The 17,110-nt window shown below is 31.2% G+C and overlaps 2 protein-coding genes across 2 annotated transcripts in view; both read right to left on the bottom strand.

Moving 5' to 3' along the window:
* Positions 1-3,279: 3,279 nt before the first annotated feature.
* LOC143195006 (arylalkylamine N-acetyltransferase 1) lies at positions 3,280-5,347 on the bottom strand. Its single transcript, XM_076401840.1, has 5 exons — positions 5,220-5,347; positions 4,982-5,165; positions 3,820-4,016; positions 3,633-3,763; positions 3,280-3,581 (listed from the first exon to the last, which is right to left on the bottom strand). Exons 1-5 carry the CDS (start codon positions 5,328-5,330, stop codon positions 3,368-3,370), a joined length of 837 nt encoding a protein of 278 aa, XP_076257955.1. The 5' UTR covers positions 5,331-5,347; the 3' UTR covers positions 3,280-3,367.
* Positions 5,348-6,952: 1,605 nt separating this feature from the next.
* The window catches only part of LOC143196383 (uncharacterized), an 81,811-nt gene continuing 71,653 nt past the window's right edge, over positions 6,953-17,110 (bottom strand). The window contains exons 14-18 of the mRNA XM_076404043.1: positions 11,220-11,461; positions 10,969-11,119; positions 9,086-9,260; positions 8,872-9,025; positions 6,953-7,243 (exon numbers count right to left, since the gene is read on the bottom strand). Coding sequence (XP_076260158.1) covers positions 7,040-7,243; positions 8,872-9,025; positions 9,086-9,260; positions 10,969-11,119; positions 11,220-11,461 — 926 coding nt within the window. The 3' untranslated portion in view covers positions 6,953-7,039. The remainder of the gene's footprint in view (positions 7,244-8,871; positions 9,026-9,085; positions 9,261-10,968; positions 11,120-11,219; positions 11,462-17,110) is intronic.

Below are 17,110 nucleotides of genomic sequence, written 5' to 3'. Positions count from 1 at the left end.
GTTTCCTTGTCAAGTCATTTTGATATTACTGTATTTTTTATTTCTTCTGCTACTACCTGTGTACACTATTCTTGATAAAATTAATCAGCGAATTCTCCCTAATGCATTTGCCTGAAAAACAATTGGTATTTTTTCTGTTCTCACATATGTTAACTATGTGTAACATATGTGGTGAAAATAATCTATTGCAATCAGTATTTTCAATGCAATTCTTGACTCAGTAATTGAATGACTCCAGTTCTTATATTTAGTGTTGTATATACCGTTACTTTTAAAATGCATTACAGTATGACTTTATTGAAGGATGTATTAGAGATGTGCGATTTTAAAGGCATCTATTGGGATAACCCAAACATTTTTTTGTCCTAATAATTGTTATAACTTCCTATATTACTTTGCTCATTATTCCAGGTAGTGGGTAAGGGTGAAAATAATTTCAAAAGAAATGAACCATTACTGATCTATATATATATATATATATATATATATATATATATATATATATATATATATATATATATACAGAAACTCTTTGAAATTCATGTTCATTCGAAATTCATGTTGTTTGTTTAAATTTATGGTATCGTCTGAACATCTCTCATTTAGTTTGGTTCCAACGTTTGATTTTTCCAGCTGAAGAAATAATTTGTAAAATAATATTTATGTTGCATTGTAAGTGGAATTTTGAGTTTTCAGTCAACAAAAATATTGCAGAAAATCAGTTTTATTAAAAAGGCGTGTGTATGGTTTCTACAAGTGATACACATTTAAAAGTAGGTAAAATGTAGTAGAAGATTTACTGTAATTATTGAAAAGTAGATTCACCAAAATAATCCGATTTAAAAAGTATATTATGAGTTTCGGGACTACTTTCAAAGCTATACAATAAATTTGTATAAATAAACAGTATATACACATAAACATAAACATAATTTTATCGATAATTTCCTAGTGTAATTTAATATATAGTATGGCAGGGTAAAAATTGTAGATATAGGACAGGAAACACTCTTACTAGTGAGTAGATCCTCCTCAATTCAGTATAATTAAAAGATCAATTATAACCAAATATTCTGGAGATATTTTAATTTTTAGAGGTATCGATTTTTTTATAAAATGAAAATTTAAGTATACTTTTACTGTCTGAAAAAAAGGTTATCAAACTATTGTCCATTTTTATAAGGAACAACGTAATCCGAAAAAGTCAAATATATAGTAAGAAGGTTAGAAATATCTTTTATGAAGAGTGATGCTACGGAGATAATTTAGTATTTAGTGCTTCATGTGTATACGGATCTAATATGGTGGCATGTTTCATGTGGGCTCCGTGGGGTTTTATTACTTGGGTATGAGCATCATAACAACTTTTAATGAATTTTTAGTGATGTCATACGATCTTTATAACATATTTTAATGAGAGTAATTTTTTCTCCTTTATCAACAACTTGGTGATATTCCTTAGTGATTTACGTTTTCCTGAATTTAATTAGTTTATTTCTTTGATATAATACCGAGGGATTGTAAACATTTTTGCTTGTAAATTTTATATAAATTAATTTATTATCGTTCAATTTCATTGGACATATTTTGTTCAACTTATTAACTACTAAAATAAGAATGTTTGCTCAAATATTGTTTTGGTACAATAATAGGTAATAAACACACAAGCTATAACAGAGATGTTCCTAAAGTGCTCCTGTTGTGACATTTTGTTAGATACCCAAATGTGATAACTATCAATACTGTGATTAAATATATGTTTTATAAATATTAAACTAATTTTATAATAGTGTTGAATGTAATCAAAACAGTCGTAGTCTTGTACATAGAATTTCATAACAATAAATTATAACAAAATCTAAATCAAATTACTAATTCTGTAGATGAAATAATTTTATATATTTTGTTTATAACATACGGAAATAATTTAGTATTTAGTGCTGCATGTGGACACGAATTTAACATGGTGGCGTGGCTCATGTCGGCACGGTGTGCCCTTCTTCTTCTGGGGTATGGCAACACAACAACTTATAATTTTTTTTTAGTGATGTTATACGAACTTTTGACCATGTACTGGCCTATAAATTAGTTTTAAAGAATTTAAAGCAGATTCGTGTTACTTGTATAAAATCATATTGGATAGATTTGTACCCAACTTCGTGTTGAAGGCCTACTGACAGGTTTCACTTTTGTGTATGTGTCATTCGTCGAAATGTGAAAAAAATATTTTCGTTGCGTTGATTGAAAATGTGGCAAGTTTTACTTCAATTTGGAGCTGATCATGTGAATATAGGTTTCGGCGTTTTAAAACTTGTGGTTTTGACACCGAACACAAAAAGCGTTTTGGGCCAAAAACACCAAAAGATTCTGAAGATGAGGATTTGAAGGCATTATTCGATGAAACTTATAGATAACCACAAAAGCGATGAAAACGTACTTCAAGAAACATCTCCAAGATCTTGCTTCTTCTAATTGCTAACTATTCAGACTTATCAGTCGTGATCTGTTTGAGCTATAAGGATACCAAAAAAATGGTCGGTTTGTGGAGAGCCTCAAAAGATACATCATGTTTTAAAGATGGAATCCGCAAATTTCCTGAAAAATTGGAAAAAGAGGCTCCTATCGATGGACAATACTTCTACCAATAATTCACATTAAAGCTTTAAATTAAAAAACAACCCTTTAAAACTAATTTATAAGCCTACATAAATGTTGGGCTACGGCGAAAAGAATGAAACCTAATCATATTATTTGATCACAATTCTTCATGTCAGATCAGCGAAATATTTGGTATCCATCTTTATGATAGATTATATTAGACTCAAAATTAAACAAATATACTGGTTAATCAGAAAAGTCCTAACTTGAGCTAAGATCGAAGAGAGTGCTACAATAAAAATTGGATCGATGAGATAAAATCAACTAATAGTCCGACCCTGTCGAAACAAATATTTTGGATTAATTGCCAATAATAATAGAAAATGTCCGCGAAAGCAAATGAATCCATTAGGTTATCCAAGATTTCGCGTAAAGTAACATATTCTTTGTGAATGTGTTAATATGTTTTTATTATATGCAGCTAAATATATAAATATTTGAGACTCTTCATAGCATTGATCTATATATTCGATATATTTATTGAATCTGGCTAGCGGTATAAATGAAGTGTGATTGAGTATGTTGAAAATAAAAGTGGAAGACCTACTAAGTTATCGGTTTATGTTTCTTTTAAATAATATATTCTTTGTAAAAGTATTAATAATATTTTATTATATGCAGCTAAATATACAGATATTTGAGACTTTATTTTGGATACGCCACAGAAAATACATCATAAGTTTACTGGATTATCGTTTTGGTTCGCGTTTTAGGTTTCGATGTTCTTTTTTCGACGTTTCGGTTCCGTACTTGCTTTCAGTTTTTTGTTAAGTTCATGAAATTGCGGAGAACAGTCGCAGTATATTTTCACGCCTTCCTGCGGCCAAGGCGGTTTGAATATGGGTTCCAGATTTTGATCCAGGTAGGTGCAGTACGGGATTTCGGCTACTTTTTGCATGCCCAGTTTTTCGCATATTTTCGCCCTAAATGATTGGTTTAATTAAGAAGGGTAAAGTGAGATGTAATTGTCGTACGTATATATGCTGGTTGCATCACATCGGACAACGGCAAAACCTGCGTCGGCACCAAGAGATTTAGATTCTTCCATTAGTTTGAGGGCTAGACCTTTCTTTCTGTGGGTTCTGTTAACGAAAACATAACCCATCTAAAAAAAGACATGTTAATCAGCAAAATATGTAGAAGGAAAGTCATGAGAATTACTTCGTAGACCTTCTGGATGCCCAGACATCTCCACAAGTCAGGAGCTCTGGTCAGGTAGGCATAGAACATGAGGAGTTTCTTTGTTTTTTCGCATTTGACGGTACATGCCAGTTTTTCTTCCATGTCCGGATCCCATGGACTTGTGGATTCGTTTATACAAGCTCCGACAATACAGCCGTTATATTTACATTTTGCCACTGAACAAATATATTATCAAAATATTATTTAGGTGGGTTTTAAGCATTTCAATGTATCGTCATGTAGTTTTTTATTATCAGGATTCGATCTTTGGAGCCCATTAAAATGTATTTTGGAATTGAAAAGTAAATGCCTTGTATATATTTAGACTAAATGGTTTCTTTGAACTAACAGGTCAATTGAGGCCTATTTTGAAGCAAAGGACAAAAATGGTACTACAAAAATGGTATCGAAAAGTTGGAGGGTCGCTATAGTCAGTGTATCACCCTTGAAGGGATTTATGTTGAATAAAAAAACTAAACAAACTATCCACATCAAACAATAGAATTTGTAGTTCTACTGATCGTGAAGCACATACTGTTCATTACCGCAGCAAAATACTAAAAAGCCGGCATGGTTCGCGCAGTGGTAAAGGCGACAAGACGATTCTCCTGCTGTAGCGATAGTCGCGGGTTCGAATCCTGTTGGGGCATGGTCGTAAACTTATGTTTATGATTGTTTAATATTTGCAATTGTTCTAGGCAAGAGTGCAACATTCAACAAGGAAAATGATGCCAGTCACACCAGTAACCAGGCTGGGTAAGACTGGATGTCTTACTTATGTGGTTGATTTTTAAGTTGGTCACTAGCTAGTCGGTAGAACTAATGCCGAAGACCGTGGTTCGGAGACAATGTTAAACAGTGCAGTCCAGATATACCCTAGTTAATAAAAAAGGAGACTATAAAATATAAAAATAACTAAGTAGAAAAAATTACAATAATGATAGAAATGTTGTAATTGCCAAACTTAGTTATATTTTCTATTAAAGCACTAAAATCTCAATCACATATAATCTACATACAAAAATTGTAATTCTTATTTCTAAGTCTTTACTACATTACGCAATTAGTCTAAATAATTATTTTATTAAAGAACAAGTAAACATTCTAAAAAAAATATTTACTATATCGGGGTTAACATTACCTAAAGTAAGTCCTTCTTCCATGGCTTTTATAGCTCGTTGATCTAAGACCGCATTTGGGGTTATATTCAAGGAAGAACATGTCGGTTCTTCCGGGTAATAAGACTCGTGCATAATCCTGATAATATCATTGTATTCTTCCTTGCTTGCTCTTACGACAATATATGGACTAGCTTCTTTGACTTTCTGCAATCGCAAATTGATGCGGAGAGTGCGATTATAGGTAAAAAAAGTACTTACTTCCTTCTTTTTAAATATGGAAAATGATCTTTTAAATTCATTCAATAGAGTGCGATTTGGTTTGGGTATACTGAGAATTTTGATAATGCTATGGCCTAAAATTGGTGACATGTTTACTGGAATTTAGAAAACTGACTTTGACAGTGTCATGTTATTGCTTGATTGTAACAATATGTCTCCATATGACTTGAAATAATTACATTTTAAGAATTTATACCATCTGCATTTAAGAGGGCATTACCAAAATATTAAATTATTTAAAAATCATAGTACCATAAATATTTCATAGTATTATTTCAATGTATATTTTAACACATTTTTATATATTATAATATTTTATTGTAACCTGTATATACAGAAATTTAATATTTTATTAAATACGTAGCAATGCTATATTATGCACCCATATATACTTAATACTATTATATTCTACTAAGGTATTTGTAAATATGGGATATTATATTTTCTTGTGCCGTTTTGATCGATGGCTTTTTTTTGGATTTTTGGTCGAAAAACCCGATTAAAGGGGACAAATTCGGGGTCTTCAGTAAGGTCCGGACTTTATGGTGGACGTAATAACATTGCTCAGATAATCTTTCTGAATTTTTCCCAAGTTAAGATATATTAGCTTTAGTATTGTCATGATGGAACCAAAAACATCTTTGCTATAAATGAATTCTAGCAGACAGACAGTCAAATAAGCATCACTTCATCATTTCTTAGGTATAAAAAGAAGTAATATGGACTTTAGAACTGTTAGTAAATTGTTGGTTTCGACAAATATCTTTTTCACATATTATGTGTTGTACATAATCCGCTTTTCATCTTGATTATTTGATTGCTGTATAGAATTGTTTGCCGTAAAGAACGCTTAGAATCCTTAAATTCCTACAAAACTTGAAAGTCTGCATACCCCTGCTATGTTATATTATTTATGAGGGTCTATATTCCATTAGGGCCAGAAGCGGGCTGGTGTCTTTTTTATATGTCCCTCTCCATGCGGGTACAAATGGTAACCAACGCGCTGTCTAACGTACTTTTCCTTCTGGAATAAAGATACCCAAACTTATATCATCCAGATATCCAGTAAATTAAACCATATCAATTTGTACCTTCTGGAGAAGAAGCACCTTTCACCATCATAAATATATATCTCTATCTCTTTTTGCCTCTTTAATTGTCAACTAATGTGGAATCCAAGCATCTAAACTTCTTTTGGTATTAGGTCTTATGTAATTAGTTCCAAACTATGTTATGGATGATGGTTAGTTTCGTAGTGATGTCGAGAGATGGCCTACCTCGATTTATAAGTGAATATCGTCGACTTTTTCAATGAATAGACGAAAATGATTGAAAATGAAAATGGTTTTACTGATTATACACTTCTATTACGAAAATTAGAAAACTTGACAATAACATTCTTTTGATGATAAGGATTACTTAATCATCAAAAAGATCGCAGCATTTTCGATGAGACTATGCCCCATTTTTACTTTTTCAGATGTAAAAAACAACAAAATATGATTAAAATTACCTTGAATCTCAATTTTCGAATCAGAACAACTTTTGACAAAATAAACGAATGACCCTAACTTCATATATCGCATATATTATGGACTATTATCTTTCAAATGCAATATAAATGCCTTCATTGAGTACGCAAGCCATCTATTAGGAAAAGCCGTCTTTTTATCTAAACTATTATTTACTTTTATACGTTAAAAATACCAAAGTAAAAATTAAATTTTTATTCGTTCACTTCAGGAACAGTACAAAAACAACGAAATCTAACGAACAGGCCGTTTCTTTCTTCTCTCCATTTACTTCGGAGACATCATGTTCAGGGGGTCTTTGTTGTACCGCGCGAAGATTTCCTTCTTGAAACCGTCGAACTGTTTCCGATTCTGGTTGTTCTGGTGCTCCCTCCAGGGCGGACGTGTACGTTTTATTTGCAAACCCCAGTGGCAGGTGAAGATGGGTGAGAGGACGAAAAATTCATAGCCAGCTACGTACATTTCGTAGACCTATAAAATCAATTAATTACAACTTATTGATGATAATTAATAATTGTATAAATGTGTAAGTTTTTGTCTATATTGTTTTTGTCTGTATTGCCCATCGATAGTCGCTATGTTTCCCCATCTTTCAGGTAATTTATGGATTCTGTCTCGAAAAAACGATGTATGTTTTGTGGTTATCCACGAATCGATCTTTATCGTCCCTTATAAGATAGGTCAACGCTCACATGTCGGAACAAGTAGTAATCAAAAGGAGCAAGGCCCGGGGAATGCAGCCGTGGGATACCATATACTATTTTACTATTTTCACCGATAGTGCAACATGTGAACAAGACTAACAAGACTAACATTTTTGTTATTATTTTGCTCGTATTCCAGTCGTTTTTTTGCACAGGCTCAAATACATCAATTGTAGTCGATAGCGATCCCCATTGATGTTTTGATGATTGAATTTTTTGACCGTCGAAATGGTTTTTGAAATGTCTAAACTAGTATTCACATGATGAAATCGACGGAGCCTAAGATTCACACAGCATTCGATGACCTTAAGTCACCTTTTTCTTCCAACTGATGTAGAAAAATAATACTTCTTGCAACTGCAATACGGTACAAAATCAGATATTTTCAATGAACTGAAAAACGTTTTAGTTCACACTTTGACGAAATGATATATACTGAAAAGTGAAGAAAAGATCAGTTGCAGTTGGTTACAAATATAACCGAGGCAATGTAAATCCTTTAAAATTAATTTACAGGACTGATATATAAAATATATCACATTAAATTAACAGGAAATATTTCGGCTTAACATGTCTGTTCTATTTATTAATTTAAGTTATTCAAAAGGATACAATCTAAAGGTTATACCAATACAAACCATATAATATGGAATGTTGTATAAACAAGGATTAAAGAAATCCGTTTTGAACTAAATATTTTTTGTACTTGAATCTATTCGAATTATAAATATCAGCTAAGTAGTAGGCCTAGCAATTAATTCAAGTTTGTCACCGAAATCAATAATGTGCGGCGTAATAAAATATTTCAGAAAAAGAAAAGTTTTTCAAAAGTAAAAAGTTTTGTTTTTCTTTGAACTTTGTATTTACCAGAACGAGAAATCTTAGTTAACAGAAAAAGTCAGTATTTTTTAACATTAAATAAGTTACAATATCTGTACATAAATGTATGTTTGAAATCTGGACAATTATTTGAATCTTGGTTCTTTCGACATGCAATGAGGAAGGCGTAGTGAACGTATTAATGTTTTATGGTTTAACTCTAAGTTGCATTATGATCTTCAAATTTTGGACTAAATAACCATACATTTCTATGAACAGAATGTTTTAATTAGACCGTAAAAAATCGAGTTTTATGAGAGTAGTTTTCATTGCCAGACGACAGCACTAATTTAATACAATCCTGTAAAAGTGTATTAATATTCGAACTAAATTTATGATATGATGGCCGTATTGGCTAAAATTATCGCTATTTTTTCGGCATCCCTACTGTCGCTTTGACCACTGCCCCAAGGAAGGCGGCTCAAGCTATATTTGTTTTGTGTAATATTGAGATATAAATTATGATTTATTTACTATACTACATTTTGCTGCAAAAGCAGTATAGTTTATGGTTACCTGACTGTTTCTAGTATATCCATAGCCGACGAAACGTTCGTCATGAGGGGGTGCTGTGTCTACAGCTATATAAAAAGGTTCGTACAGAAATTCGAAATTGGTCACTGGATGACTAATCCTAATTTGTTCGTCTGGGTCCTTGTAATTCTGCCACCTAAAAATATAAATCACTTGCGATACCATCGAGGGTCACGTGGGCTATAAAATTGGATACCTTGTAAAATTGGTCGCATATTGATTGTAAATAAATACTTTATGATGAAAAGGCCTAGCCAGGCCTTTGTTGGCCATCCGGATCAGATCAGTCTTATTGGGGGGAAACATTACTCTCTCGTCGAGCTCGTAAGTTGGCACTACGTAGGCGCATTTTCCATTACATCTTTGCTTATCTAAAGTACAAAAATAACCAATTATTTTTTATCTTTGATAACACGGATTTCTAAAAGAATTTGCTGTAAGTAATACTTTCATTGTATTGTCTAAAAAAGTGGAATTTATTTATGAAATTCATTATAAATTGAATTGTTTATTTAATAATGGAATTAAGATTCTAACAATCTTTCACTTGACTTTGAATTATGTCGAAGACGCGTAAAAAGGATTATGTCAATACGTGTTAAAATTTAAATATACGAGATTATAATAAATATATAATAGATTAATAATATTTATTAATGTCTCAAGCACATGTATGCGCTTTGGTCAGTAATATTTATTGACAAAAAATGGTGTATTAATATAAACAACTATTAAACAAACTAACTGTTAAATATTATGATTTTGATATTTTTATACATAAAATAACAGATTTTTATTGGGAATAGCTAGCCATGGAATGGACAAAATTTCTTAATTGATTAAAGATTGATTGATTTCTGTGGTCTGATCTGATAAAACCTGGTGTCGAAAGCCATCAAACACTTTTAGAGAGTTATGGTGATGCTGCTGAGTCATATTCCAACTGTTGGTTTTGATTTTAATTTTTTGAGCTCTTTTTGATTTTGATTCCAGTGGCGGAGGACAGTAGTCCATAGTTGTAGCAGCAGTAGTGCCTATTAGAGTAGTACCCATTTAGTGTTCAGTTTTGGAAGGAAACAAAGTGGTACTGAGTATTCGTAGAGTAAGTAAATTAGAGTACATCAGGAAAAATTAAAGTTAGGAATTAATAAAGAAAAAAATAAGTAGAAGAGCAAGAGTAATTAATTAAAAAAGAAAAACGAGACAATGTTTAGATAGATATAAAGCCAATAAGTAAAGTATGTTCTAAATATAAAAAAGACATTACAGTAACAAACATTTAAAAATAATTGAAAAAATGACACAAGATACCTTACAGAATAATAATTCGCAACAGGAAAACAGAACAATAAAACAGAACAAATGAAGCATGAAATAAATCATGACAGAGATACAAGAAGAAAAAAGTTTAGGAGAGGAACAGGAATTGGAAAAAACAAATCACTAAGACGCAAAATCATAAAATGTATAAAACAAATGCGAAGTGACGGTTAACATAACAAACTAACTGCATATATGGCAAAAAAGATTGACAAACACGATGCTGGAAAAGAATAATTCACTTGTTTTAATATACATAATCATTTAATATATAATAAACAGGAATAATATTAATGAAAATTTATAATATTTATATAAACAAATTAAAGAGGTTAGATAATTACTAAATTCATAGAAAATGGAAGAAATAAGAAAAGGAAATACAGCAAATTGACAATTGACAACAAACTGATGAACTTGACAACTAATTGAGCATTGAGATTGTGGATAGGAGAGGGATCCCTCTTTTTAAAGAAGAAAAAGAATTATTGACAAAAATATATAGAAATGGACAGAAACGTAATAAATAAAAAGGAAGATATGGTAAAGGAAAAATAGATGAACAAATCAAAAGAATAGAGCTGAGGTGATATAGGACAAGATAACTAACAATTGTGGATGAAAGTGTGTTAAAATATAACATAAAAATTGAACGGAGATTAATCTATTCAATATAATCTGAAAATCTTATTATTTATGAATTTATATAATAATTAAATGCTCTTTAAAATATTTAGTTGTATGTTTCAAATTATTTACCTAAAAATTGGTTCAACTTCTCTGCCATTGCTCTGCTGGGAATTATATCAACATCTGTAAGGAACACGTATTTCCCATGACAGTTCTTCCTCGCTAAGTTTCTCACTAAGTTTTGAGGATATGGTAATTTATATCTCCAATGATTGACATGCTAAAAAACATAAAACAAAAATAATTACCCACGAACTCGGTTAAACCACATAACAATTTCAGTAAAACCTGAACGGTAAGTATGAGCGAAAGAAACGTACTTGCTTATTGAGATCTCTAAGTAGGTCGTGTAGCACTCCCATAGGATTACCGCACTCCATTTTTTCCAGTTTTTCCTCATCGATCTGGAACTTTTTCGGTCCTTTATCGCGAATTACCGCCAAATGGAAGGTGACCTTTTCCCTAATCCGTAAATTGCACTTCCTCAAGTACAAAATGTAAAGCAGTAGCCGGTTCAGTTCCTTTTCGTTGGCGGCAAAGGTCGCTAATGAAATTGGACCTCCTTTGTAGAAGCGAACATTGAAAAGAAAAAGAAAATAATAAAAGTAGAAAGAGCTTAATCAACGCGGTTCCGTTGTCAGAGGGATAAAAGGAAATTTCCCATTATTATGGTGACTTGCAGAGCGATTAAATTAGAATTGTATGCCTCAGAACATTTTAAAAATGAAAACATGAATGAATTATCTAAATTATTTTTGACGCTACATTAGTTATTGCGTAAAATGTTATGTTAAGTTTTATTAAAATGTGCTAGGAAATAAATAACAATATTAGGCTATTTTAATATTTTGATATATAGACAACGTGAGGCAAAAAGTCCCGCTACCATTTTGATTGCCAATAACTTTGCTCAAAGAAAATATAAGTAAGTTTGGTTTTCATAAAAAGTTTACTCAGTCCTTACGTTTTTTTTTGTTATGATTGAAAAATTATATGAGCTAAATGGTGACCTCGCTATGCAACTTTCGGCTCTATAGGCATTTTTCATGATATCCTGCAACATCTGAGGCTGAATTTCTTCAATTTCGTGACGGATATTGTCTTTAAGATGTTGAATCGTTTGGGGATTATTCGCGAAATTAGTCTTTGTGGAAAAACGTCGTTCAATAATTGAATTGTCGGCCACTGAGAAGAAAATGGGCTTCATCGCTGATTATGAATTTTGACGAAAAATCTTCAATTTCACCAGAGAGCCTTAGGATTGCATTAGTTTACTCAACTCGTTGATTAGGATCTCTCGGTAGCAATTTTCGGTAACATTTTCAAATCAAAGTCGCCTTAAACTACATGCAGAAATGTGTAACTGGGAACACGTCTCCGAATTGATGTTTCTGGAGACTCCGCAACACTATCGCGCACCATAGCTACATTTTCAGCGTTACGAGGCGTCTGTTGTCGAACCGTACTGTCTAAAATTCGCATATAAACGATAAATTTTGTTTTTGTGAGGCACTGGACGATTAAGATATTTTTGTCGCAATTTCCGAGTGGCAATAATGGAACGATTATTTTCAATAAACATTGTCGCTATTTTTGCTCGCTCTTGTAGCGTATATTTTAAAATTAAATTCAACGTCTACACTACAAAATGGTTAAAGCGAAACTGAGCTAAACGTCACATAATCAAGATGGTGCGCAATCAAACTGGTAGCGGGATTTTTGCCCCACCTATGACAACTTAGTGAGTGAATGGAAACTTCACAGTGAGTGAATGAAATTTTCTGGGTGTGGTATTATGATTTAACGCTGATAATATCAAGACAGGGCGATGAGAGTGAAACAACTACAGGTTAACTGCAGAAAATTGCACTATAAAGTGTGAAAGATTTGTGTGAACAGATATGTGTTTAATTGTTCAGAAAATATATGAGTATTTGGTTGAAATGCACCAGGAGAGAATGAATATCAACTCTTTTGCAGATACGGCAAATGTATTAGGGAGAATACAATGATTAAATCTAATTTTTTCAAGAGAAACATACACAGGTAGTAACAGAAGAGACTAAGGAGAAATACAGCGATATCAGAATGAATAAATAACAAGGACACAAAAACTAAACTTACAAGGGTAAACATATTCTCTAATGAAAATGAAATATATTGCTGCAGTCTTGATCTATTGAAATTAGGAAATATCTATACTTTGAAAACTCTTATAGTATCTGGATTCCTACCACAAGCTTAGTAGCTCTAGATGTAAGGTCACCAAAGGCTGATTGCATAAACTCACTTGCTCAGCCGTGAGAAATTATTTCATACAGGTTATATTATGGACATTTGGGTAATATTTAAAGGCAAACTGATGGATTGAGGTATGACCAATACTCACAAATAACTTTATTACAACTATAAGCTACCTAAATGAGACGGCGACCCTGACATCACACCTTTCATCATTTTAATTCTGTTTAAAAGTTTCTTTCATATCAAAATAGGATGGCTTCAGCAGTATATTTTTTAAAGTCGTTCCGACATACCATCAATTATAACGGTTTCCTAGGAATTTAAAAGTTTTTGTTTTACATCCCAAATGTAGTTACATATCAGAATATATATGAGCATTTGGTAAAAATGCACCAGTGAGAAATAATATTAACTCTTTTGCTGATATGGCAAAAGCATTAGGGAGAATACAATGATTAAATCTAATTTTTTCAAGAGAAACATACACAGGTAGTAACAGAAGAGACTAAGAAGAAATACAGCGATATCAGAATGAATCAAGAACAAGAGGGACACTAGAACTAAACTTAAAAGGGTAAACATATTCTCTAATGAAAATGAAATACATTACTGGAATGTACAATTATTAATTAGGTTCATTACCTCTAAGAGTATGATGGTTTAGAAAAGAGTTTAATGTAAGTATATGATAACTCTAACCTACAAATTATTGTGGCTGTTTAATTAACTGTAGTTTAAGGCCTTCGATAATATATGCATTAGATACACTACAATGTTAAAATAAATTAATTTAATAATATGTTTGTTTCATTATTCTATTTATATTAGACTATTGTTGATACATATCGAAGATAAAGTTAACTAATAAGGGTAATATATTAACGTTAACCCTAATACATTATGAAACACAATTATCCCAATCTAATATAATATTTAATTAGGTAGTTGTTACATTTAATGGACTTAACCCAGTGTAATTGTTTTATATTCTATTATTAATATTTTTTATGAGTTTTTAGTAAATAAATATAATGTTATTATTTTATATCTGTTTAGAAAAATATTCTTAAAAACAATTGGTAGGTGCTGATTATTAATATTAACTAGATTTTTATTTAAGTGAAAATTTTCCTGATTCATCAGTTTTCATTAATTCTAAGTTAAGAGAGAGAATTGAACGAAAAATGAATTGAATAGTCCGAAAGTCGGATCTAAAATCATTTTTCGTTTCATTAGCGCTTATCCATATGTCTCAAAATTGGTAAAACGTTTTAGAAACACTCTCGGGAAGTGTTACCACAACTACCACTTAAAATAAAATTTAATGAAACTAATCAACTCCTTAATTTGTTTAAAACGGTCTTCAAAACAGAGATGTTAATTGAATTATTAATAGCTAATTAATAATATTCTAATGTATATTATACGATCGCTTTCATAAATTGATTGAATTTACATATTTCTTTAAAACAGTTAATTTTAGGAATGACCGAAAGACAGCAAATACAAACAAATTAATGTAATCTACGAATAAGTAAAGGGTTATTGATTTTAGTTAGGTTTACTTTCAAGCAAAAAATATAATACGATTTTTCCTGTCTCATAAAAACTTCATTAAATTGTAGAGTAAATATATGGGTCATTCAACAGGTGTAATTTATTACTAATATTGATCGTGAACAATAAAGCGAAAACCCATTAGCGTGTCGGGATTCACGATCTAATTTATAACCACTAATTACAAAAAGATAACTTTAGTGCTGTAATAAATATTTACTATTTATTTTCAAAAATAATACGCATAAGATGATCATATTGTTTCATAAATATTTCTATAATTAATAAAAGATAATGCCGCTTATGATGTAATACTGGCTTCACAAATACCCAAATATTGAAGACTCAAAAATTAAAACGTATTTTTACGAATATAGCGAATAATACTTTTCAACTATTTAAGTAATGATTAGTGGGAATTAAGTGTGGTGAAAATTCAAAATCAACAAATAATAGCACTATATATATTTAATAACATAACTATATATATATATATATATATATATATATATATATATATATATATATATATATATATATATATATATATATATATATACTGTGTAGATTTTCATAAATGAAGTAAAATCGTTGTGGTTTCACTATAAGCCACTGTACTGTATGTATAAAATGTTTTAAATTATAGTACGTGACTTGCCTTTTATAATTTGAAAATTTTTATGATTACATTTTTGTTAACGTGCATGTATTAAGATCCGAAATATTCTCAGCGAAAATCCATGCACATAAGCATATATTTCTGGTTAAGATGTCTCGAGAATATATATCTTTAATTGAAGAACCACTTCGTTGAGTATTAAAACACGCGTTTACACGATATTATTCTGTGACAAATCACGACGATAATCCACAAGTCAAAGCTCATGTCAAGCCAATTTTTGTGCATTGTCGAGGCAGCGGATGTAAATTTTAACACTCATATGTTCTCGCTACAGTGAATATATGTGTCATTGATACCCAAAGATCAGTTCCATTTTACTGCATATTTTTGATAACTAAAAGAAAAATCTTGCGGTATTGGTTTAGGTACGGTATCATAGTTTATTGGAGTCGTAGTTACCAAATTTCTCAATAACTCTTAAATAGGAATTATAATAAAAAATTACGATTTTTTCTTTATTGTATATATTTGTTTCGGTTATTAAAAATAACACGTACAAATTACTTTATTGTAATTAACACAAAAAGTCTGATTGTTCGGAAACAGCTGTATCTTTATATTAGTCCAACTGCAATATGTGATGTGTTTGGAATTACGAGTTTCGTTTATATTAAAATGAAATTGGTTCAGGAGCTTTGTCTGTACAGTGATTCAATGAGTCGCCATTTCTTTCCATTAACGTTTTATAACTGTCGCAATCTGCAGGATTCCGTGGAGAGCCTGGAACTCAGCCGGATGAGTTCAATTAATATGATTTAATTTGCTTATTAAGAACATAAAACAAGATGCCGTTGGATTTCGCAATCGTCTTGCAGGTATTCGATGCATTACTTCTCATAGTTTGGATTGAAAGTCCTCAAGATCCCTTAGTCGTGATCTATTGAAATGAGGAAATACCTATACTTTGAAAATACCCATAGTCCCTGGATTCCTACCACAAGCTTAGTAATTCTGGATGTAAGGCCACCAAAGGCTGATTGCATAAACTCAGTTGCTCAGCCATGAGAAATTATTTCATACGGGTTATATTATGGACATTTGGGTAATATTTAAAGGCAAACTGATGGATTGAGGTATGGCCAATACTCACAAATTACTTTACTACAACTATAAGCTACCTAAATGAGACAGCGACCCTGACAATATTTTAATTCTGTTTAAAAGTTTCTTTCATATCAAAATAGGATGGGTTCAGCAGTATATTTTGTACAGTCGTTCCGACATACAATCAATTATAACGGTTTCCTAGGAATTTAAAAGTTTTTGTTTTACATTCCACATGTAGTTACATATATAGTCATAACATTGATAACTTTAATAACTTAGATGGGGTGGCCTATTTGATGTTATTTTTAAATCATTTGTTGGCGAAAGAATGGATATGGTGCTCTATACCTCTAAATCATCAAGATGATGTATTATTTTTGAGGGTTTGTTATTTCTACAGTTGAATTACTACAGTAATGTGACAGGCATTGATCTTGACTGATCTTATCTGGTTATGTAAAAATCATAGTTATACCATTCTAAATAAAACGAGGCTAATACAGAACTATGTATATAAGTTATGAAATATTAAAGGGATCAAAAGACAACAAATTTTATTTGACTTTTAAAACTGTTTCATTTTATGGAAAGCAATACTAAGGACAAAAATCCTATTAGATTACCGACCTCTATATTAGCAAATCAACTAAATTCATCTTACTCATTACACCATTATGCCTT

The sequence above is a fragment of the Rhynchophorus ferrugineus genome, unplaced genomic scaffold (assembly GCF_030347505.1).
Source record: "Rhynchophorus ferrugineus isolate W39M unplaced genomic scaffold, kcgeb_rfMv2 rfM4, whole genome shotgun sequence".
Lineage (NCBI taxonomy): Eukaryota > Metazoa > Arthropoda > Insecta > Coleoptera > Curculionidae > Rhynchophorus > Rhynchophorus ferrugineus.
This window is presented reverse-complemented; position numbering and strand designations above follow the sequence as displayed.